General features: G+C 44.2%; 1 protein-coding gene across 1 annotated transcript in view; it reads right to left on the bottom strand.

The window, feature by feature from the left end:
- The window catches only part of Mov10l1 (Mov10 like RISC complex RNA helicase 1), an 80,761-nt gene extending 58,590 nt beyond the window's left edge, over nt 1–22,171 (bottom strand). Inside the window, exons 1-9 of the mRNA XM_038342984.1 lie at nt 22,036–22,171; nt 19,886–20,070; nt 15,382–15,544; nt 11,808–11,920; nt 10,871–11,055; nt 6,437–6,580; nt 5,596–5,822; nt 5,041–5,164; nt 2,651–2,845 (exon numbers count right to left, since the gene is read on the bottom strand). Of these exons, the coding sequence (XP_038198912.1) occupies nt 2,651–2,845; nt 5,041–5,164; nt 5,596–5,822; nt 6,437–6,580; nt 10,871–11,055; nt 11,808–11,920; nt 15,382–15,544; nt 19,886–20,070; nt 22,036–22,132 (1,433 nt within the window). The 5' untranslated portion in view covers nt 22,133–22,171. The remainder of the gene's footprint in view (nt 1–2,650; nt 2,846–5,040; nt 5,165–5,595; nt 5,823–6,436; nt 6,581–10,870; nt 11,056–11,807; nt 11,921–15,381; nt 15,545–19,885; nt 20,071–22,035) is intronic.
- Between the last annotated feature and the right edge of the window lie 1,156 nt (nt 22,172–23,327).

Raw genomic sequence — 23,327 nt, 5'->3', positions numbered from 1 at the left:
AGACACTTAAGGTCATGCTCAACCTCCTTAGCTATCAGGGAAATGCAAATCAAAACAACTTTTGAGATACCATCTTACACCTGTCAGATTGGCTAAAAATCAAAAACACCAATGATAGCCTGTGCTGGAGAGGTTGTGGGGTAAGGGGTACTCTCATCCATTGCTGGTGGGAATGCACACTTGTGCAACCTCTTTGGAAAGCAGTGTGGCGGTTTCTCAGGAAATTCAGGATCAACCTACCCCAGGACCCAGCAATTCCACTCTTGGGAATATACCCAAGAGATGCCCAATCATACTACAAAAGAATTTGTTCAACTATGTTCATAGCAGCATTATTTGTAATAGCCAGATCCTGGAAACAACCTAAATGCCCTTCAGTGGAAAAATGGATGAAGAAACTGTGGAACATATACATGTTAGAGTACTACTCAGCGGTAAAAAACAATGACATCTTGAATTTTGCATGCACATGGATGGAAATAGAAAACACTATTCTGAGTGAGGTAACCCAGACCCAAAAAGATGAACATGGGATGTACTCACTCATAATCGGTTTTTAGCCATAAATAAAAGACATCGAGCCTATAATTTGTGATCCTTGAGAAGACAATAAGAAGGTGAAACCAAAGAAAAACATATAGTTATCCTCCTAGATATTGGAAGCAGACAAGTTTGCCGTGCAAAAATTGGGATCTTGGGGGTGGGGTGGGTTGGGGGAAAGGGGAGATGGGGAGAGCAAAGCGTGAAGGGGAAGATAGGGAGAGCTTGGGGGAATGGGACGCTTGGGATATAGGAAGGGTGGATATGGGAGCAGGGAAGCATATATCCTAATTAAGGGAGCCATCCTAGGATTATTAAGAGACTTGACTCTAGAGGGGTTCCCAGGTATCCAGTGAGATGCCCCCAGCTAGTTCCGTGGGCAGCTGAGGAGAGGGAGTCGGAAAAGGCCAGATCCTATAGCCATACTGATGATTATCTTGCATATCACCATAGAATCTTCATCTGCTGACGGATGGAGCTAGAGACAGAGCCCCGCATTGGAGCACCAGACTGAGTTCCCAAGGTCCTGACGAGGAGCAGAAGGAGGGAGAACATGAGAAAGAAAGTCAGGACAGTGAGGGAACCTTCATCTGGCGATGGATGGAGATAAAGACAGAGCCACACATTGGTGCACCGAACTGAGCGCCCAAGGTCCAAATGAGGAGCAGAAGGAAGGAAAACATGAGCAAGGAAGTCTGGACTGCGAGGAGTGCTCCCACCCACTGAGATGGTGGGGCTGATCCATTCGGAGCTTACCAAGCCCAGCTGGACTGGGACTGAAGAAGCATGAGATAAAACTGGACTCCCTGAACATGGCAGAAAATGAGGGCTGCTGAGAAGCCAAGGACAATGAAACGGGATTTGGATCCTACTACACATACTGGCTTTGGGGGTCCTGGCCTGTTTGGATGCTCACCTTCCTAGACCTGGGTCGAAGGGGGAGGAACTTCGACTTCCCCCAGGGCAGGGAACCCTTACTGCTCTCTGGACAGGAGAGGGAGGGGGAGTGGAGGAGGCAGGGGGGTAATTGGGAGGCGGGGAGGAGGCGGAAACTTTTAATAAAAAAAACTGTACATTTTGTGAGCTCTATACCATTTACACCTCAAACCACATGAGGTAGAGACTATCACTTACAAATGAAGTCAAGGCACAGAGAGGTCAAGAAACTTCCCTAAGGCCATACAGCATCTTGGTTGCAGTGCTGTGATTCAAACAATGGTCTAAAGAAGCATGGTGTCCACAGCTGCCTTCCAAACAATGACCAACAAGTGGAGCAACTCCACAACACTGTCTGCTAACATAAACTCCTTCAGTTCAGTCTATAGTTTGGTAGCACTCCATCATCCTTTGTCTTAGACTGTTACTGGGTTAACATGATCTGAACTCCAGAATTTTCTAGGATTAGAGAAATAGTCGTCTTGCTCTGATGGGCTGTGGGCAGCCCTGACTCACACCGGGACAAAGCCATCCAATATCCTCTCATGTGCAGGCCCCATTTTGGGGAACCAAACTTAGAAGAAATGTGTTTCTTGAAAGTTTTGTGCTTTGTTTACTTCAGACATGAGCAAATGGACCCGGGACCCAACCCAGGCAGAAACAAGGTTGTCCACAAATTTCCTATGTTCGTCAGACTTCAATCTTAAATGATATTAGGTCTTCCAAAAGGCTTCCAGTGACCAAGCAATCTTGGGGCTCAACACAAGCTGCACTGCAATTCTGGGAACGGCTCTAAAAGCCGCACCAGCCGACACAGCACAGATCTGCTGTTGATGGTGCAGTTGGACATCAGAGCGGGGCCTGCCCGGGAGTGGATGGCACGAGCCAAGAGCCAATCCATCCTGGCTTCAAAGTGGCCTCAAGATCTGCCACAGAGAGCAGAGCCGAGGGGTGCACGGGCCTGGCTTGCACAGAAACAGATCTGCTTTTACTAGTTCCATGGGAACACATCCTGCTCCAGGAGCAGTAATGGAAGAGGCTCAAACACCAGCCTTGCCCTTGTCACCTCCTTAGCTGAGGATGAGGTGGAAGGGGACAATATAACAGCTGAAGGCTCTGCCTTTCCATAGCATATAAAGCTAACAGACAGGAAATCACATAGCTCTCCAAATACCTTTTCTGTGTGGTCACAACAACTGTAGTCTTTGCAGGCACTATCGTTTGGGAGCCTTTAGGCTTTTTCCAAGAAAACGGCTCACGCACGGCTATTAATGCCTCCTCACCACTCACGACATTCACTTCAAGATGTCGCCCAATGAGAAAGTTGGAGAAACACAGCAGAAGGAGCTCCTTGCAACGGCCAGGGTTTCTTAGAAGAAAAAAAAAAAGAAAGAAAGAAATTTAGTCTCATTATGAATGAGGCAGATTCAATCTGATTTTCCTTCAGTATTTCAGGAAGTTGTAAAGCTGTAACAGCCATGCTTATTTCTTAGTATTTTTTTTTACACAGTAATTTTACACAGAAAAGTTTACTTTATAAAACAAGAAATGTAGTATTTCCCAAGTGTGAAGGTTAATCCCAACTGTCAATGTGGGGAAGGTCTATAATCAATCACTAGGGAGCTGGGGCTCTGCATGTTATTCTTGGTTAGATTAAGAAGGCAGGAAAACTTGCTGATTTTGTCTTCATATCCTGGGATGAGATTCTGAACCGAGTAAGGAGAAGCAAGCTGAGCACAGGCATCACTGCTCTCTGACTGAGCATGCCATGGAACGTCTGCCACGACGGACTGTGGACCAAACAAACCATATTTCCTTTAGGTTGCTTTCCCTGGGACACTTTTATCGTAACAACAGGAAAAGAAGCTAATATAGAAAACTGGTGCTGAGAAGTGGGCCGATGCTGTGTTAAATCCAAACACGTGGTTTCTTGGCCTTCAGAAATGTTTGTGGCTGGACTGTGGAAGAGTCTGATACGTAAGGCTAGGAAATCCCTAGCATGCTGGAAGCAGGGCTTATTGGGCCATTCAGGTGGGTGGAAGACAAAAATGCAGAGAAAAACATGGAGGCAGGGCTGATGGAGATTTCGAAGTAAAACAAAGATCCTCCAACAGGATCTGGGCTTAAGGCCATTTGGTGATTATTTTGGCTAAGAATCTGACCTCCTTCTGCCTCCATCCTGAGAGCCTGATTAAAACTAAATTTAAAGATAATGGACGTATTTGACAGCGAGGTCTTCAAATAGGAGAGCATTGGGCTGATACTGCCAAAAGTTCCTGCTGTTGCCATGACAATATACTCTGTCGTTTGTTTTGTTTGAGACAGGGTTTCTCTGTATAGCCTTGGCAATCCTGGAACTCACTCTGTAGACCAGGCTGCTCTTGAACTTACAGAGATCTGCCTACCTCTGCCTCCTGAGTGCTGGAATCAAAGGCTGCACCACCACATCCTGCTGGATTATAACTTAGAACTGTGAGACCAAATGAACCATTTATTCCCTAAGTCATTGGTTTTTCCAGTATTTTATCAGGGCAACAGGCACAGTAACTAATACATCAAGATAAATTTAGGTTCTAAAATAATCCTTTCTGTAATTCTGAAAGTTGACAGGGAAAACATTTTCAGTATTCACGAATTCAGGTAAGACTTGTAATCACGTGACGAGCACAGCACTGTTCTTGACTGCTCACTCCCAGCTGTGACATGCTCACCTCTGTTCATAACTATTTTTCTCTACCTAATTACTCCTGCTATGTTAAAACTCAGTTAAGCTGTCTCATTTTACATGGGTGACTCACCTACAATCTGATGTGTTTGAAGTAAGGCAGTCAGATCAAAATGATTTAAATGACTGTCGATGGGAAGGAAGCCTGTACCCAAATGTTAACCTTGGTGACTACATGCTTTGAGCAGCCAGAATGGTACATGAGGAGAGAGGAGAGGAGAGGAGAGTTGAGTGAAAGGCTAGGGAATGCTATCTGGTTACAGCCAACCAGGTGAAGAGGCAGAATGGAGATAATGACTTTCTAGTCTGGGTTGTGCCTGTCTTTCCCCTCCACCTCTCGTTCACCATAGTGTCTTGACAAGATGCCCAGAGGATGAGAAGAAGGGTATAGATGGACTGAGATCTTGGGGACACCAGGACACAGTGAAAATGAGCTCAAGATGGCTACCATCAGAAGGGCTCAAAAGCAGTGAGGGAGCTCACATCCAAATGGGTCATGAATACTACTTTCTGTGGATCCTATTCTAGGTGGACAGTTTCTGGATCAATTCTTGTCTATGTATTTGGTCCCATCAGAGACAGGAATACATGCCTAAAAAAACCTACAACATAGCTAAGCGGCGGTGACACACACCTTTAATCTCAGCACTAGGGAAGCAGAGGCAGGCAGATCTCTGTGAGTTCAAGAGCCTGGGCTACAGAGTAAGCTCCAGGACAGCCAGTGCTACACAGAGAAACCCTGTCTCAAAGAAAAAAAATACATAAGCATAACAGATGATCCAAGAGAGAAACATGCACTAGTACCCCACAGGAAGCTCTTCCCAGCTCCAAGCACATACTTGGCATCACATACGACCACAATGGAAACTTTCTCCCCTGGAGGAATGAGGCCCCCAGGCTCAGACTCCTGTTTCTTTGATGTGTTTCCTTTTTCTCTACTTTCTTCTTCACAAGCACAGTCATCTAGGGAATGACATTTAAACCAACAATTAGTAGAAAAAGGTAACTTCTTCCTAACAATGTTAGGTAGAAATGTTCTCCTCTCTCTCTCTCTCTCTCTCTCTCTCTCCCCTCCCTCCCTCCCTCCCTCCCTCCTTCTCTCTCTCTTTCTCTCTCTCTCTTGCAGGTGGCTAACAGAACAGGGAAGCAGGTGAAGAGGATGTACCCACAAGACCAGCCAGGACTAGGGAAAGGTCTCTGGAACTGGCCATCTCCCCAGCTGAGGGTTGCCTGTATGTCCTAAAGCACATGCTGGTCTGTGTCAAGCTGTTTCAGTCCCTCTCTCAGCCCCAGGACCGGAGGAGCACAAGTATCCAGGTTAAAGAGTTCAGACAAGTGGGCCACAAGGCCAGCTCAATTCCTGGACCTTATGGAGCAGCAGCTGCACCATCTACCTGGAGAATTTTCTGTGTTGTTCACCAGATTGCTCTCTGGGATCTCATCAGTTCTGTTTTCTCTGTGATGATTCAATGAATTAACATTTTCACCCCCAGGAACAGAAACAGCAGCCTCCCCTGAGCAGGTCTGTCCTCTGCCCTGTGCCTCAAATCTAAACTGTTGAGCTTTATCCCAGCCAGCCAGTCTGCAACTGACGAGGTCCTGAGAAATCTCTCCTTTATTCCTGGAAAAAAAAGATAAAAGACCATGGACTGTCAGGACTTCAGAGCTGAGACATTACTGTTGACTAAAACCACACAATTCAACACAGCGAAGGGTGCTGCAAACATCTTCACCGTGTTTGAAGGACATTTTAAGGCAAAGTCTATGAAGAGGGTAATATAGTCTTGTTACGCAGACCAGCCTTCAACTTGCAATAATTCTCCTGCCTCTGCCTCCCCAGTGCTGGTATTGTAGGCATGAGTCACCATACTACCTTGAGGTGAAATTTCTTTTTAATATTCATTCATTCATTCATTCATTCATTCATTCATTCATTCTAATACATGTGTGGGCATGTGTCTCAGGGTGTGCTCGCAGAAGTCAGAGAGTAACTCAAGGAAATCAGTTCTTTGTTTCTTCCTTTACATGGGTTTGGAGGCCTGAATTTAGATATCTCGGCCTGCACAGCAAGTGCCTTTACCCAGTGAGGCAACTCACCAGGTCAAGGAGTGAGATTTTTATAGACTTTCAGAGGAAAAAATAAAAGGCACCATACAGTTTCTACAGATACCTTGAATCACAGTTTAAAAGCAACTTGTACCCCTCCTTCCACCTGAATCTCCAGGGCATACTTACTCTATCCAGATCACCATTGCCTTGCTTTCTCCCTCCTTCAATGTTCCAAAATTGGTCGTTCTCGTAACTTCAATATCACCTTTGTTTTTCAGTAAGAGGGCTCCATAGGGCTCTTGAGGGGCCTCAGCCACAGCGGCAGGGTCTCTGAAGAACACCCAACAGTGTCAAGGTGCTGAGCCTCCCTGCAGCACGGCTGCCTCTTCCTCACCTTCCTCCCACCTCCCTGGAGACCAACTGATAAGATGACAGAGAGGCCAGTCAGGGAGTCTACAAGTCCCACAATTTCTAAAAGAGCATCACAAGTCCCTCAAAGGCTAACAGCAAGGGGTGAAACAGGTGGCATCTGACCTATTCCCATAGAGGTTACAGTGCTGAGATTTCTGTTCTCCATTGCCTCAAAGCCTACAGTGGGTGGATGTTGGGAGGAGGAGAGGAGGTACACACAGGGCCTTGCATTCAGAGATCTCCCCAACTTGTATGTGGAGTATTTTTCTTTGCTTTTAATTACAGGACTGCATACTTAGCACTGGTCCTGTAAGAGTAAGATGGAGATGAAAAATTTCCACTACTTAGAAATTTCATTTTCTACACTTGCATTTGTCCAGATGTACTACTAACACTGTGCTACAACAGCCTGCAGTATGTGGCACAGTGTGCTACACTGTAGCCTACAGCAATACTTATATAACTGTACTCTATGATATATGCATAATCACTAAGCTGCCTGACCAGTGACATATTTCTCAGAACATATATCCAGTATTAAGCAATATCTGACTGTATGTGATAACAACTCAAGGGGAAGTTTTGCTCTTCAGAAAATAAGAAACTTCTTTCTCTCACAGAGGAATCCTTTGCTTCTTCCTGTCCACATGCCCTGTGATCCAAGCATGGAAATGGTCAGCATGCCCTGGCTCCCTAGGCCCAGCAGCTCCCACTCCATGGTCAAGATAGACTGGGCATGTCATGGAGCAGAAGCAGAACTTCAGGAATTCATGTGGCAGGACATGTGCTACAGCATGAACTGTAGTCTTCAGGAAGCTGATACAGGATTAGTTATAGGCCAGCCTGGGCTACATAACAAAACCTTACTATAAAACAGAACTAAACATAACACAGTAACAACAACAAAATGTATGGCTTTCAGAGAAGAGTTGAGGCAGCATGTGTTTCCACTTGAAGGAGATAAACCCTTCAAGTGGCTGTGACATCCATGGACTCAGTCATGCCTACTGGTCATACATGGGCATTGCCCCCAACTCCATGGAAAAGAATACCAGAGTATGAAGAGCTGAGAAACAGATACAGAGCTGAGGCCCATCAAGACTCAAAGGTGGGGGCCCAGTTAGTAAAACAGCCTGCCTTACTCTGTACTCCATGCCTCGGCAGATGAACATGCTGAGAGAATGAGAAGCGAGAACCATGTTTTGTTTCTTTTTCCAGAAGGTAATCAGAGTCCCATGAATAAGAGAACTGGGCTCCAAGTAGCCAGAAACAAGTATCTTCCAGCAGGAAGATGTGGAATTATTTCTAGCCCAGCAAGGTGAGTCCAACCTCTACACCCCATCAGACAACTGCTGCCTATCAGCTTGTATGAGGCAGAGCTGTCTCAGACACTAGGCTTGGTGCTAGATTTTGGGCAGAAAAGTAGACGAAGCACTTTCCCATGCAGAACTGGTGTTTTATGGAGGAGACAGGACCATGAATAGAAGAATGAAAGGCATCTAAGGGAGCCTACTAATGGTCATTGCTAAGGGCAACACGAGACAAGGAAGTCCAGCAGACAGACACTGTTGCAAATAAAGCACAGAAAAAACTCAGACGCAGGATATCTAATCACTGTCATAATCTACCACGTCAGGCGATGGTGGTGGTACACACCTTTAATTTCAGCACTTGGGAAGCAGGGCAGGCAGATAGATCTCTGTGAGTTCAAGGCCAGCATGTTCTACAGAGCAAGTTACAGGACAGCCAGGACAACACAGAGAAACCTTGTCTCGCAAACAAACAAACAAACAAAAAAATTTTACCAGCTGCCACCTTTGATCCCAGCACTAGGAAGGCAGAGGCAGGCAGATCTCTGAGTTCAAGGCCAGCCTGGTCTACAGAGCAAGCGCCAGAACAGTCAGGACTGTTGTACAGAGAAACCCTATCTCAGAAACAAAAAAAGAAAGACAATAACAACAAAAAACCTACTACATTTTATATATGTGTGTGTGTGTGTGTGTGTGTGTGTATGTCTGTGTGTAATTTTTTACTTTTGTGCTGTGAGTGTTTTGCCTGCTTGACTGTATATGTGTCAGGTACTCAGGGAGGTCAGAGGAGGCAGGTATCAGATCCCCTGGGGCTGGAGTTATAGATAGCTGTACATTGCCATAGGGTGCTGAAAATTCAAGCTGGCTCCTCTGCAAAAACAAGTGCTCTTCATCACTGAGCCAATTCTCCAGTCCTCAATATATATTTTTCATAATGAAAGGACAACAGATCAGAACAAAAAAATTGATGTTAGATATGCTGGTGCACACCCTTAGTCCCAGAAGTTGAGAGGCAAAGGGGGCAGATCTTTCTGAGTTCAAGGCCAGCTTGGTCTATATAGGAAGCTCCAGGCCAACCAGGACCATATAGTGAGATATTGTCTAAAACAAACAATTTAACAACAACAAACTTCATATAAAAGTTGGGCTAGATGTGTAGCTCAGTGGGCAGAGTGCTTACTTAGCATACACAAAGCTCTGGGTTCACTCCCCAGAACTATACAAATGGTATGATTGTATATGCCTCTTTATTCCAGGTTTAAGCAGACAGAGGCAAGAGTATAAAAAATCAAGGCCATCCTCAGCTACATAGTAAGTTTGAGGCTGTCTTAAGACCCTGTCAAGGGCTGGAGAGATGGCTCAGAGGATAAGAGCACTGGTTGCTCTTCCAGAGATCCTGAGTTCAATTCCCAGCAACCACATGGTGGCTCACAATCATCTATGAGATCTGGCGCCCTCTTCTGGCGGGCAGGCATACATGAAGACAGAATATTGTATACATAATAAATACATACATACACACATAAATTAAAAAAGACCCTGTCAAATAAAATAGGTGAATAAAGAATAAAATTATAAAATGACAATAACTACTATATGATTTGAATATGATTTGTCCTTTACAAGACTCATGCTGAAATTTAATCTCTATTATGAAGAGGTGGGATACTGCCCCTACCCAAACAAAACAAAACCAAGCAATAAAGAGGTAGGTCCAGATAGCACTTTTGGGAACTGAGTCCCAGGGCTCTGCCCTCATGAACAGATTAAACTCAGAGTAAGTAATGGGTTATCTCCAATGGGTCCATTATATAAACCAATTTAACTAGGGTTCTCTTAACATGTGATGCTTCGTGCTACCTCAGGACTCTGCTGACCAGAAGGCCATTTCTGGATATGGGGTATAGCTCAGCAGGAGAGCATTTTCCCAGAGTGCACAAGGCCCTGGCATCAAATCCTTAGCACTGAGGCTGGGTGGGAGAGGTGGAGGGAGTCCCATCACTAGATGCAGCCCTTGATCACAGACCTGAGCAAAGAAGTCAAAATAAACCTCATTCTCTTGTACCTGACCAATCAATGGTAACGTGTCATCAGCAACAGAAAATAGATGAAGACAATCACTACCAAAAGAATAAGGATTAAGAAATTCTTGGGGCTGAGCATAGTGGGATACACCTAAAGGAGGCAGGACTAGGTGGATCTCTGTGAGTTTAAGATCAGCCTGATAAACGTAGAGAATTCCAGGACAGCTAGAGCTACGTAATAGAGACCCTGTCTAAAAAGCAAATAAAAGGAGACCCTTGGAATATTCTACCTTCAATCAACCACAAAAGAGAAGATTCTTTTAACCAGCAGTAAATACAGGGCCTGGAATGTCAACTATTCTGGCTTAATAAAATACAGCACAACACATGCTAAAAACAGGAATGTGTTCTGAGAAATGGGTCATCAGGTGATTGTATGCTTGTGTCAATTTCACACAATACTTGAAAAGACCTAAGCAGGCCACAATAAATGTCACTAGGTGATACAATTTTTAAGGAAAAATTTAAACCGATCTTTGTCTTAGATCTCTCTCTCTCTCTCTCTCTCTCTCTCTCTCTCTCTCTCTCTCTCATGTGTGTAATGCTATGGCTCACATGGAAGACAGGACAACTTGTGGGAGTCGGCTCTCTCCTAGTATGTTACTTCTAGGGATTGAACTCAGGCTGTTAGCCTTGGCAATGAGTACTTTTAACTGCTGAGCCACCTTGTCAGCCTGGTGGTATGATCTTATGGGACAAGCACCATATATACACAACCCATGAATGACTGAAATGTTAGACAGAACGTGATTACAACTCTTAAAAATATAGTTAAAATTGGCCTTTTTATTTCCAAAGAATGGTTTGGGTACCACCTCTTCACGGGGGTCATGCACAGTGCTCTCCAGATGTAGCATGACTGGCTGCTCTCCACCACCACAGCATTGACAATGTCGTGCCTCCTTGGTATGTACCCTTCCGGCAGCTTCAGAGAGTCCAGGCTGAAGAAGATGCTGTCCTCTATCACCCCATTCCTCCCACACAGGCTGGAAATGCAAACCTGCAAGTGCAGTGCTGAATATTGCTTCAAAGAGTCTATGCACAGGGGCACAGTTCTCAATACTTGTTTCTCTGACTCTGACTACCCAGTCTGGTCTTGCAAAGCCAGTAAAGTCCAGTACAACATGGATGCACAAGAGCCTGGGAGCTTTCAGGCTAAAAAAGAGATTTGTGATGGTGGCTGACATCTTTCCCCAACTGCTCTCTCATGGTCCAGTTCATGCATCCACCTCACCCCAGTGCAAACTCAATGCTTCCACAACCCATGTAATTCCCTAAATCACCAGCTGACAAGGAAGTCTAAGGCCCTCAATTTATCATGTATATGCTTTGTCCTAGACACCTTTAACACATCCAGGTAAATGCTGTAAGTCAGGTCTTAATTATACAAGCATGCTGCTGCCTCTACTTCCCTTTAAAAATATTTATTTTCTGTGTGTGGGTGATTTGCCTGGATGTTTTTGCACCATGTGCACTCAGGGCCCTTGGACAGCAGAAGAGGGAGCGCACTAGATCCCGTGGAACTGGAGTTCACAGACAGTTGTGAGCCACCATGTGGGTGCTAGGCAAAAAACCTAGGTCCTCTGGAAGAACAGCCAGTGCTCTTAACCACTGAGCCATCACTCCAGCCCCACCTCTACTTCCTTACTGAAACACAGGCTAGGACTGAATTTTATCTATGCAGGCTTACTACAGCATCAAGGAGAATCCCTGGCAGCAGCTGTGGCAGAAACTCACTCATCAGCACATTACCTTGTCCACACGCTTGTACCGCAGTGGCTTCACTGAGATTGCCTCGCTGCTCCATGTCCCTGGTCTGATCCAGTACTCAGCCTCTACCCAGTCTCCCTTACATGGGCGGAAGCCTGAATGGCCAAAGAAAAAACTTCAGTAAAATTCAAATGTACAGTGCACTCTGAAGTTATGACACATTGAAATAATTTCTGGTCCATCTTCCTTCATCTCTGTCATGATCCAATTCATGTAACTCCTCACCCTGAAGCAATTCATGCTCTCACATTAGTTAGATGGAGCACAGTTTGGGTATCAACCATCCTCCAGTCTCCAAACAGTGGTTCTAACCTTCCTAATGCCATGGCACCTTAATACAATTCCTTATCTGTGGTGACCCCCAACTATAACATTATCTCATTGCTACTTCTTAACTGTAATTTTGCTGCTTTTATGAATCATAATGTAAACATCTGCTATGTGATCTCTGTGGAGTCACAACCCACAGGTTAAGAACGCTGCTCTAAGAGCCAGTAGTCAGTCTCAAGTCAGGTCTGTTATCTCAGATCCCAACCCCAATAAATCTACTCTCTATATTTTGTCATATAAAAAATATTTTTAACCAGGTGTGGTGGGGCACACCTTAAGTCACAACACACAGAAAGCAGAGGCAAGTAGATCTCTGTGAGTTCAAGGCCAGCCTGGTCTACACAGAAGAGTTCTAAGCTAGCCAGGGCTTAGACAAAAACAAAACAATAACAAAACCAAAACCAGAATAAAATTCCAAAGAACCTGGGCTGTGAAGATTGCTTTCAAGATGACCTGTGTTAAAATGCCAGAATCACATAAAATCTAGGTGTGGTGAGGAAGAGAGAGGGAGAGAGGGAGGGAGGGAGGGAGGGAGGGAGGGAGGGAGGGAGGGAGGGAGAGAGAAAATGTGAAGTCTTGGAATCTTGGAATTAGGACCAAATTTCTAATCCTTAACATAATCTGCCATTTTATACTGTGTATTTACTAAACAGTGTCCTCAGCTTTGAGGACAACTCTGTAGAGTCAATTCTCTCCTTTCATCTATACAAGATTCTAGGGCTCATACTCAGCGTGCCAGGGTTGTATGATACACACACCTTTACCCACTGAGCAACCTGACCAGCTTCGGGTGCAGGCCTTCAAAGCAACAACCAAGACCTCAGAAATATCAGTGACGAGAACAACTCAAGTAATGGCTTTTAACTAATGAGGAGGAATGTGAGCCAGGTGGATCTCGTTGGGCTGTGGTGACGACTTTAACTAAGGAGAAGGAATGTGAGCCAAACAAACCTCACTGGGCTGTGTTGATGTTTTTTTTTTCTTTTTTTTTCTTCGTTCTTCTTCTTCTTTGTGTTGATGTTTTTAACTGATGTAGGAGTGTCTTATATCTATCTGTTGTTTCATTGGTTAATTAATAAAGAAACTGCTTGGCCTGATAGGTCAAAACATAGGTGGGTGGAGTAGACAGAACAGAATGCTGGGAAGAAGGCAGTGAGGCAGACACTTCAGGCAATCGCCATGCCTCTCCTCTCTGGGTCAGTCACCATGAAGCCAGCCACCAGGTCAGACATGCTGAATCCTTCCTGGTAAGACACCTCCTCGTGGTGCTACACAGATGACTTAATATGGGTTAAAGCAAGAGATGAGAATTAGCCAATAAGAAGCTGAAACTAATGGGCCAGGCAGTGTTTAAATGAATACAGTTTCCGTGTAATTATTTCAGGTAAAGCTACTAGCCAGGTGGCGGGATGTGGCCCACTCGCCTCCTCACTACATTTAACTAACGAGGACGAGTGTGAGCCCGATGGATCTTGCTGGACTGTGTCTGGTGCTAGAGTCCTGGAAAGCCCCTTAGTCTACTAATATTTGGACCTCATGCTTTGGGATCTTACCCAGGGGCCATCTGGCAGTGTCTTTCACATTGTATTTTCTTTCAAGGATGTTATTTTGCTCTAGTCACTGGGTTTTATCAATCATGATGTTAGTAGAAAACTCCACATCTCTGAGCACACCTCTCACCCTACAGAAGAACCTTTGCCTCCCAGGAGTTTTTCTGTGTTAGAAAATCCATGTGCCTCTTTACCTCTCAGGCAAACCTTCTGTACCTCTAGCGAGGTAGAATAAGGTAGAAAAGACCAATTATTAGATGCTCATTTAGGGGTTTACTTAAAGCATTATTTTTACTGCCCATTTCTAAACTTGACTTCACTTGCTACCTTGAGCAGAATGACCTGGAGAAATAGCTGAAACAATCAGTTGTCCTTATCAACCTACTGACTGCCATATATACTTCTGTAAAATCATGACACCCTGCCTCCACGCCTCCCACCTTGTGGTTTTAGAGTCTAAAATGAAAATATAAACTGGAGCCGATACTGAGGCCTTTCAGGAATTATCCTGGTTTCAATTCACTGGTGACATCACTCTTCTGACTGCCACTGGTGTCAGAGTGCTTATTCCAGAAAGATTCCCTCAATATAACCCATGGCTGCAGTGTGAAATACATCTCCCTGCAAGGCTGCACTGGGAATGGCTTCCAGTTGGCATGGCTGAGGGATCTAAACAATCACAGACAACCTTCTTCAAAATCCTCAGGAGCACCTGCCAATTTCATTTTGGGAACCACAGGTCCAGTGAGAGTGGCACCCAGGCTATAGGGCAGCTGATCCCTCATCTTTTGACACGTCAAAAGCCACTCCCAGGGTAACAGTTCCAATTCCCTTCTTGTTTGCTGTGTGCACACCTTTTGGCCTGAGGTCTCCAATGACTAGCACAGCATTCACTACTAGACAGCTGTTGTTTAGCATACACGGAATTAAAATTAGTGAATGACACGAGCAAATTATTTCTTTAGGCACAAAGTAAAAATTTAGCTTGGCTAGAAACAAATGTAACTAAAAATGGAAAATGAAAAAAATGCAAGGTGATCCAAGTCTTACTTTAATGAATGCAAAGTATCTTAGAACTGTTCTTAACCATGTGTAATGGCTCAAACCTGTTGTCAGACCAAGCACTCAAGAGACTTAGGCAGGAAAGGGAGATCACTGCAGGTTCTATCCTGGTCTACAATGTGAAACCCGGTTTCAACAAACAGAAAAGAACATTTCTTAGACCAATACACTGTTCCTATATTAGCAACACACTTTTTTGTTTATTTGGTTGGTTTTTTGGTTTTCCAAGACAGGTTTCTCTCTAGCTTTGAAGCCTGTCCTGGAACTAGCTCTTGTAGACCAGGCTGGCCTTGAACTCAGAGATCTGTCTGCCTCTGCCCCCACCAGTACATGCACCACCACCAGCTGACACAACATACTGTTCTTATATGAGTGACCAGTGAATGTATTTGAGAGATAAATACAAAACAAGTAAAAGCAGAGTTTAAATCATGATCCCCCCAATCCAAAGTCTACCAAACATTCAAGAACCCCTGTGTGAGGCCAACACCTGGCAGCCATTTCCAAACATGACTTTTTCAATAATACATGTAGTCAACTCAAACTTAATACATAAAATTACTAAAAGACAGAACATTTAATTTTAAATATGAAACAGAAATCCATCTAGTTACCTTCACACACACACTCCAGAGAGAAGTATGTGGTCTGGCTGATGTAACCAGCACCTTCCAACATGGAAGTCACACAGCCAATCAGCACTCTGGGGCTGGAGTCTGACAACCCTTTGCTAGAGTTTTTGTTATCATCTTCCCATTTATCAGAGACAGCTTCCACCTGTAAGACAAATGAGTGACTCTTTACATCATTATAAAGAAGAATAAGAAAAACAAATTACAGGCAAGACCCCATCTAGGACTGGGATGTTCAAGAACAGGTACAGTGGGTTCAGTGTCTGGGAAGATTTGCTTCCTGATTCACAGAAAGTGCTTCATGAAGGCACTTTTTAAAAAAAGAATTAAAACAGACAACCAGATTAAGCTGGGTGTGGTAAAGCATGGTTTTAATTCCAGCACTCAGGACACAGAGGCAGATGAGTCTCTATTAGAGTCCTGCCTGGTCTATGTAGTAGTCCCAGGTCAATCAAGTCTACACAGTTAAACTGTCTCAAACAAATTCTTTTAGTTTTGTGTACACACACACACACACACACACACACACACACACACACAGAGACACGTCCATGCGTCCATGCAATTGCCCATGGAAGCCAGAAGGTAGAATCTGATCCGCCGGAGTAACAGTTGTAAGCCAGCTGATGTAGGTGCTGGGACCCAAATTAGGTCCCCTACAGTAGCAACAAGCATTCCTAGTTGCTGAGCCATCTCTCCAGCTCCTGGAGAGTCCTTTAGAAGGGCATGAATCTTACACATGTGCTCGCATGAGCCAGTCTCTCCTTAAAAGCTTTGCCTTTTGCTGGCTTAACTGGATATAAACATGTAGAAGAATGAAAATAGACCCATATATATCACCATGCACAAAACTCAAGTCCAAATGGATCAAAGACCTCAACATAAAGCCAGCCACACTGAACCTTATAGAAGAGAAAGTGGGAAATACACTTGAACGCATTGGCACTGGAGACAGCTTCCTAAATATAACCCCAGCAGCACAGATACAGAGAAACAATAAATGGGAGCTCCCGAAACTAAAAATCTTCTGTAAAGCAAAGGAAACAGTCAACAAGACAAAACAACAGCCTACAGAATGGGAAAAGATCTTCACTAACCCCACATCAGAGGTCTGATCTCCAAAATATACAAAAACCTCAAGAAATTGGTCACCAAAAAACCACATAATCCAATAAAAAAAGTGGAGTACAGACTTAAACAGAGAACTCTCAACAGAGGAATCTAAAATGGCTGAAAGACACTAAAGGGAATGTTAAACACCCTTAGTCATCAGAGAAATAGAAATCAAAACAACTATGAGATTCCATCTTACACCTGTTAAGAATGGCCAAGATCAAAAACACTGATGACAACTTATGCTAGAGAGATTGTGGGGAAAAGCGAACACTTCTGCATTGCTGGTGGGAATGCAAGCTGATACAACCCCTTTGGATGTCAGTGTGGCGATTTCTCAGAAAATTGGGAAACAACCTTCCTCAAGATTCAGTAATACTACTTTTGGGTATATATCCAAAGAATGCTCAATTGTGCCACAAAGACATGTGCTCAACTATGTTCATAGCAGAATTGTTTGTCATAGCCAGAACCTGGAAACAACCTAACTGCCCCTTGACCAAAGAATGGATAAGGAAAATATGGTACATTTACACAATGGAGTACTACAAAGCAGAAAAAAATAATGACAGCTTGAATTTGCAGGAAAATGAATGGAGCTAGAAAACATTATTTTGAGTGAGGTAACCCAGATACAGAAAGACAATTATCACATGTACTCACTCATAGGTGGTTTTAAAACATAAAGCAAAGAAAGCCAGCCTACAAACCACAATCCCAGAGAACTTAGACAACAATGAGGACAAGAGAGACTTACATAGATCTAATCTACATGGGAAGTAGAAAGTAGAAAAAGACAAGATCTCCTGAGTAAATTGGGAGCATGGGGACCTTTGGGAAGGGTTGAAGGGGGGAGGAGAGAGGCAGAGAAGGGATTAGAGAAAAATGTAGAACTCAATAAAAAAATCAATAAAAGGGGGGGGGGAACTTTGCCTGTAATTCTGGCCACCATGGGTTTCAGAATATAACATACTTTTGGAGACAGCTGTATAGCAATTCCTTCTGAATAAACATAAAAATATTCAATAAAACATTAGTTAAATGAATGTAATGGCATATTATAAGGAATATACACCACAAACAAATAGGGTTTATCCCAGAATGCAGAAGTAGTTAAACATTTAAAATTCAGTCAACATTATCACACTGATAAGATGAAGAAAAAATTAAGTGAATATTTCCATTGATGTATAAAAATCACTTGATAAAATTCAAACCTTCTATGACAGGAAACAAAGAAAGGATGGGATCTAACATGGCCAAAGCATATGGCAAACTTGTATAAAAGTGTCCTGGAACTAAGAGACGGCTAAACAGTTAAGAGCATTGAGTGTTTTTTCAGGACCCAGGTTCAATTCCCAGAACCTACATAGCAATAACTGTATTTCATTTGCATTTTAATAAATAAAGCTTGCCTGAAGATCAGAGAGTAAAACAGTCGCACTGGTCAGCCTTCAGACCTGGCAGTGGTGGCACACACCTTTAATCCCAGTAGCCACACTAGTGTGCCACAGAAACTGGCAGTGGTGGTGCACGCCTTTAATCCCAGCCCTAGAGAGGAATATAAGAAGTGAGGAGACAGCTCTCACACAGTCTCATTCTGAGATTCCTGGAGGCAGGATCACCATTTCAGACTGAGGTAGAGGTTAAGAGCCAGTGGCTGGCTGTTTTGCTTTTCTGGCCTTCAGGCTAAACGGATTTTTGTGTTACAAAGAACCACCTGTAACACCAGTTCCTGGGGATCTGATGCCCTCTTCTGGCCTTGTCATGCACTGCACACACAAGGTAAACAGACATATGTGTAGGCAAAACATCCATAATTTAAAAAAAACTCAAAAATTTTAATGTCTTTATAAGTTGTCACAATGCAAGGAATAGATGCCACAATAATTTTATATTTAAAATTTCCCAGGCTGGGAATAGCGGCACACACCTTTAATTCTAGTATTCAGGATGCAGGAGGAGGCAGATGTTTTGGAGTTCAAGGCCAATGTGGTCTACATAGCAAGTTCCAGGACAGCCAAGTATACATAGAGAGATTCTGTCTAAAAACAAAAAATCTCAGCAATCCTTTGCAATACAAACAATGAGGCAGGAATAAAAAGGGGGCTTTTCCAGCACAATAAAGGAACATAAATAAAGGAACGTGCCATGGTTAGCATCACCCAATGCTGGCTGATGAAATGCTTTCCTCCACTGTCAGGAGACAGGCGAGGGTGTCCACTCTCCTCATGTCTATTCAACACTGTACTGAAAGTCCTCACCAAAAAATTAGGTTTTAGAAACTAAAGGCTATATCCAAATTAAAAAATTAGTAAAACTATCTTTGCTTACAGATGCATGTATAAATTCCTAAAGATTTCACATTCTAAAAAAAAAAAAAAAAGCCCCCAAGCGATTAAAGCTATTAACCGAATTTGACAAGGTACCAGGCAAACAATTTGTTTTGTTTCTATGTTCTTATAATAAAGAATACAAAATAGAAATTAAACTTCAAAGAGAAGCTGGACGTGGTAGTGCATACCTTAATACCAGCATTTGGGTGGTTAAGACAGAAGATTGTGAACTCAAGGCTAGCTTAGGCTATAAAAGAAGATTCCATTTAAAAAAAAAAAACACTTAGGAATCAACAGTCAAGGAGACAAATTAAGATGAAAAACTTAAACATGTAATTACACTAAATGAAACTGTGCAACAAAATCAACAATAATGCTGAGCTCTAGTGGTTGAGAATTTCTGCACTGTCATCAGGTCCAGAGTGCAGATCCTAACAGCTATGTAAACAAGTTGATACAATGTTGCTAATTTAATATTAATTTGATCATTTTGTATTCTTTAATCTATCAATTCTACTTCGAAAACTTTATACTATCAAAGAACTATTTTTTATATAAAAAAGGAAATTGCTGAATAAAAGCCACTGATCACTTTTATAATCAAATGTTTTGTTGCTGTTGTTTTGTCTTTGTTTGAGACAGGGTCTCACTAGGAAGCCTTGGCTGGCCTGGAGCTCACTATGTAAACCAAGTTGGTTTAGAAGTCACAAAGATCTGCCTGCCTCTACTTTCCAAGTGCTAGGATGGCCGATCTTTATAATTTTAAACAATTATTTTTAAAACACTAGAGAAATTTTAAATAAACATTAAGGAATATGACACAACATAAATTTATAGGAAAACTTTGCTTTCTGAATTACAAATTTCTATGTCTGAATTATTTGCCATTACCATCATTTGTGTTTTAAAACAGAAATCTCTATAAAGGACAAAAGCTGTCCCCCACCCCCCCAGGCACACTTCACCACGGCCTTCTTGGCTGGCCATGTCTGAGAGTCATGGTGAAGGGTGACCACTCCTAGCAAGCTTAGACTCACCCTGATTGCTTTCAGTCCATTTGACACCTTGTTTTCTTCAACAACGGCAATAACCTCTTGCCCAACATTCAGAAGGACTTTGCTGGTCACAGCATCATTGGAAAAGTAGATCAGATCGTCAATCATGCCATAATCACTGCAGTATCTTGTCACAACGCCCTGCACAGTTTTCAACCTGGTATCACCTGGGACAAGTGAGCAATGAGGTTACATTAGTAACAAAAGATAATTCCAGAGCCAGAGAGAATGGCTCAGTGGCTTAGTGCTCGCTGTTCTTCCAGAAGACCCAAGTTCAGTGCCTAGCACCCACAGGGACTGCGGTGGAGTGTTGTAACCATCTGTAGCCCCTGAGTATCTCATACCTTCTTCTGGCCTCTGTAACTACCACACACATACAGAGCGCGCTCTCTCTCTCTCTCTCTCTCTCTCTCTCTCTCTCTCTCTCTCACACACACACACACACACACACACACAATTTTAAAAAGTCAAATCCTACTACAATTGAACTCTACAGAAAAAGGCAAGGTATGGGTATTCATGGGGACAGGAACTTATTGGCTGGATTTGAGAACTGGAGAAGCAACCATTGAAGTACATTTGAAAGAGTGATTTTTGAAGACAGAATCCTAGGTTCTGAGGGGCACAGGCAGTAAACACGGCGGGGAGAACTTTGACTCCAAACTCAGGCTGCCTGGCTTGACTCTAAAGCTTCTACCATGTGTAACCCTGACGTGGCCCCTAACCCTTTACACATCAGTTACCACCTATGAAATGAAGTCAGTAGCTATCACTACATGACAGCTATTGTATGACTAAATGACAGACTATATGCACAACGTGCAGATTTGTGAGTGGCTAGCACGGGCTAGGGTGCCCTGTACATGATCAGGCGTATGTGGGCATCTATGAGGAGGCCTAGACATGCGCTATCTGTTACCATCTCATCCCCATCTTACACAGCCTACGAGGGTAAGGCTGCAAACAGCACTGAGGGCACACGGAAGGGCATCTCCTCAAGGAGAGGAGAGAGACCTGGCCAGTCAGTGACCCATCCTGGGCTGGAGCTGCAGCCACCACCTCTGAGTCCCCACTACACCTTTCCCTTGACCTCTCACTGGCAATTAAATTCTCAGCCCCCAGACCACAGGACACCTGTGGAGCCAGTGCATCGTGAAAACGGGATCAAGCTGTGGCTGCTCTCGCCCTTCCTCACGCTGTGGCCCTTTAATACAGCTCCTCATGCTGTGGTGACCCCCCCCCCACACACACACCATAAAATTATTTCATTGCTACTTCATAACTGTAATTTTGTTACCGTTGCGAACCATAATGTAAATATCTGATATGTGACCTCCGTCGGGTGGCCAGCCATAGGTTGAGAGCCATTTCTTTGGAAAGATAACGTTATTTCCGCACGTTACATTCTGCACATTAGCACACCTGCATACAGGCCTTTATCAAGCTGCGCTAAGCAACTCCATTTTTTTAAAAATGTTATTTCTAGTTTCTCTTACAGGAAATTTCATTCTTTTAGAGGACGGTGAAAGCAACCAGCCCGAATTCCCATGCGGGGTTGGAGAAGAGGGGCTAGAGAGAAAGCTCACAGCAAGCTTGGAGCTTAGACCAGGGAGGGGTAACCTCCCCGAATTAGAAGCCTGGGGACGGTAAACAATCCAAGGGGAAAGATTTCATTGTTTTTTGAAAGGACAACATGAGGTGGTGAGATTATGATTTCTAGACCTCCAAGAGGTCCCTCGGGGCAGAAAGCAGGCAGAAATGTGCTGAGACAGCAGGTTACTCTGTGTGGCACCAATCATGCATTGTGAAGGTAAGGGAGAACGAGGAAACCAGTGGCAGCGACCCAAGAGTTTAATCCAGCACTCAGGAGGCAGAGGCAGGCACATCTCTCTGAGTTCGAGGCCAGCCTGGTCTACAGCATGAGTTCCAGAACAGCCAGGACTACACAGAGAAACCCTGTCACGAAAAACCAAGAAGCAAGGGCCAACCTTAAGCCTCTCATGGCCTGTTCTTGGGCCACAAGGAAAGAGGGGAGCACAAAGAAGGCACCCTAGCATGACCCTAAGGGGTCACAGCCTGCCCCACCTCCCAGGCCTGCTGGGCTTCCTGCTGGGGGCTCCTCGAGCCCTTACCTTCCGACAGCTCCGGCCCGGGTTGCCGGACCTCCTCCTCGGGGAGGTCCTCCCTCCTCCAGAAGAAGGACACTAGCTTGGCCGCTAGGCGCAACATGGCACCCACTCAGCTTCCACCCCGGCCCCAGAAGCTTGCGCGCCACAGCCCCGCCCATTGGCCTCTACGCAAGCGCCTCTAGAACTCAGCCAATAGGCATATTGTGTCTGCGCCTGCGCCTGCCTGTCCTAGAACTCAGCCAATAGGATCCTTGCATATGCCGTGAGCCACGACCGTTAGCAAGGCGAGTTTGACGGTTAGCACGCGAGGGAGCCCCGAGTTCCTCGTGGAGGCCAAAGAGACCTGACATGCGCAGTGTCCTGACTGCGGGGGGGGGGGGGGGGGGGGGGGGAGGCGGGACTTCAGGCCGGATGGTCGCAGAGTGACGCTAGGGCGGGCATTTCTGCTCAGTCCACTTAAGTAAAAAATGAGGCCCGGCTGTGGTGGTGGCGGCAGCACACGCCTTTAATCCTGGCACTCGCAAGGCAGAGGCAAGCAGATCTCTGTGAGTTCGAGGCCAGCGTGGTCTACAAAATGAGTTCATGATAGCAAGACAGCTCGGACTGTTACACAGAAAAACCCTGTCTTGAAAAACAAAAACAAAAACAATGAAAAATAAAGCCCACAAAACAAACAAACAAAGCAAAAAAAAAAAGTGAAGAATTTCCCCACCGAGTGTGACCTTAGAAGTGATTTTTTTTTAAATATTTATTTATTATGTGTACAGCATTCCTTCCACGTGTGCCCGCAAGCCAGAAGGGGGCGCCAGGTCCCATTATAGATGGTTGTGAGCCACCATATGGTTGCTGGGAATTGAACTCAGTACCTCTGGAAGAGCAGTCAGTGCTCTTAACCACTGAGCCATCTCTCCAGCCCCTTAGAAGTGATTTTGTAGATATTCTACAAAGAGAGATGCCCCCTCTATTCCAGTTTTTCTGAGGATTTTATTTTTTGGGGCGGGGGTACGTTATATACCTAGACTGCCTATGAACTGGCGATGTAGCTAAGGATGCTTTTACAGTCCTGATTCTCCCGCCTTGATCTCCCAAGCCCAGAACTTACAAGCCTGTGCTACCACACTGTTTTATGTGTGGTTCTAGGGATCTACAGCCTGGCATGCTTGGCAAACATTGCTTCAACTGAGCTATATCCCCAGCCTGCGAAATGGTTTTATTCTGTATTTTTTTAAAGTAATTATTTTTAAATTATGGATTTCTGTTTAAATTTTGATTAACTTGCATCCTACATAATTTGG

The sequence above is a fragment of the Arvicola amphibius genome, chromosome 9 (assembly GCF_903992535.2).
Source record: "Arvicola amphibius chromosome 9, mArvAmp1.2, whole genome shotgun sequence".
NCBI classification, from domain to species: Eukaryota; Metazoa; Chordata; class Mammalia; order Rodentia; family Cricetidae; genus Arvicola; species Arvicola amphibius.
Note: the sequence above shows the minus strand (reverse complement) of the source record. Positions and strands in the feature narration are given on the sequence as shown.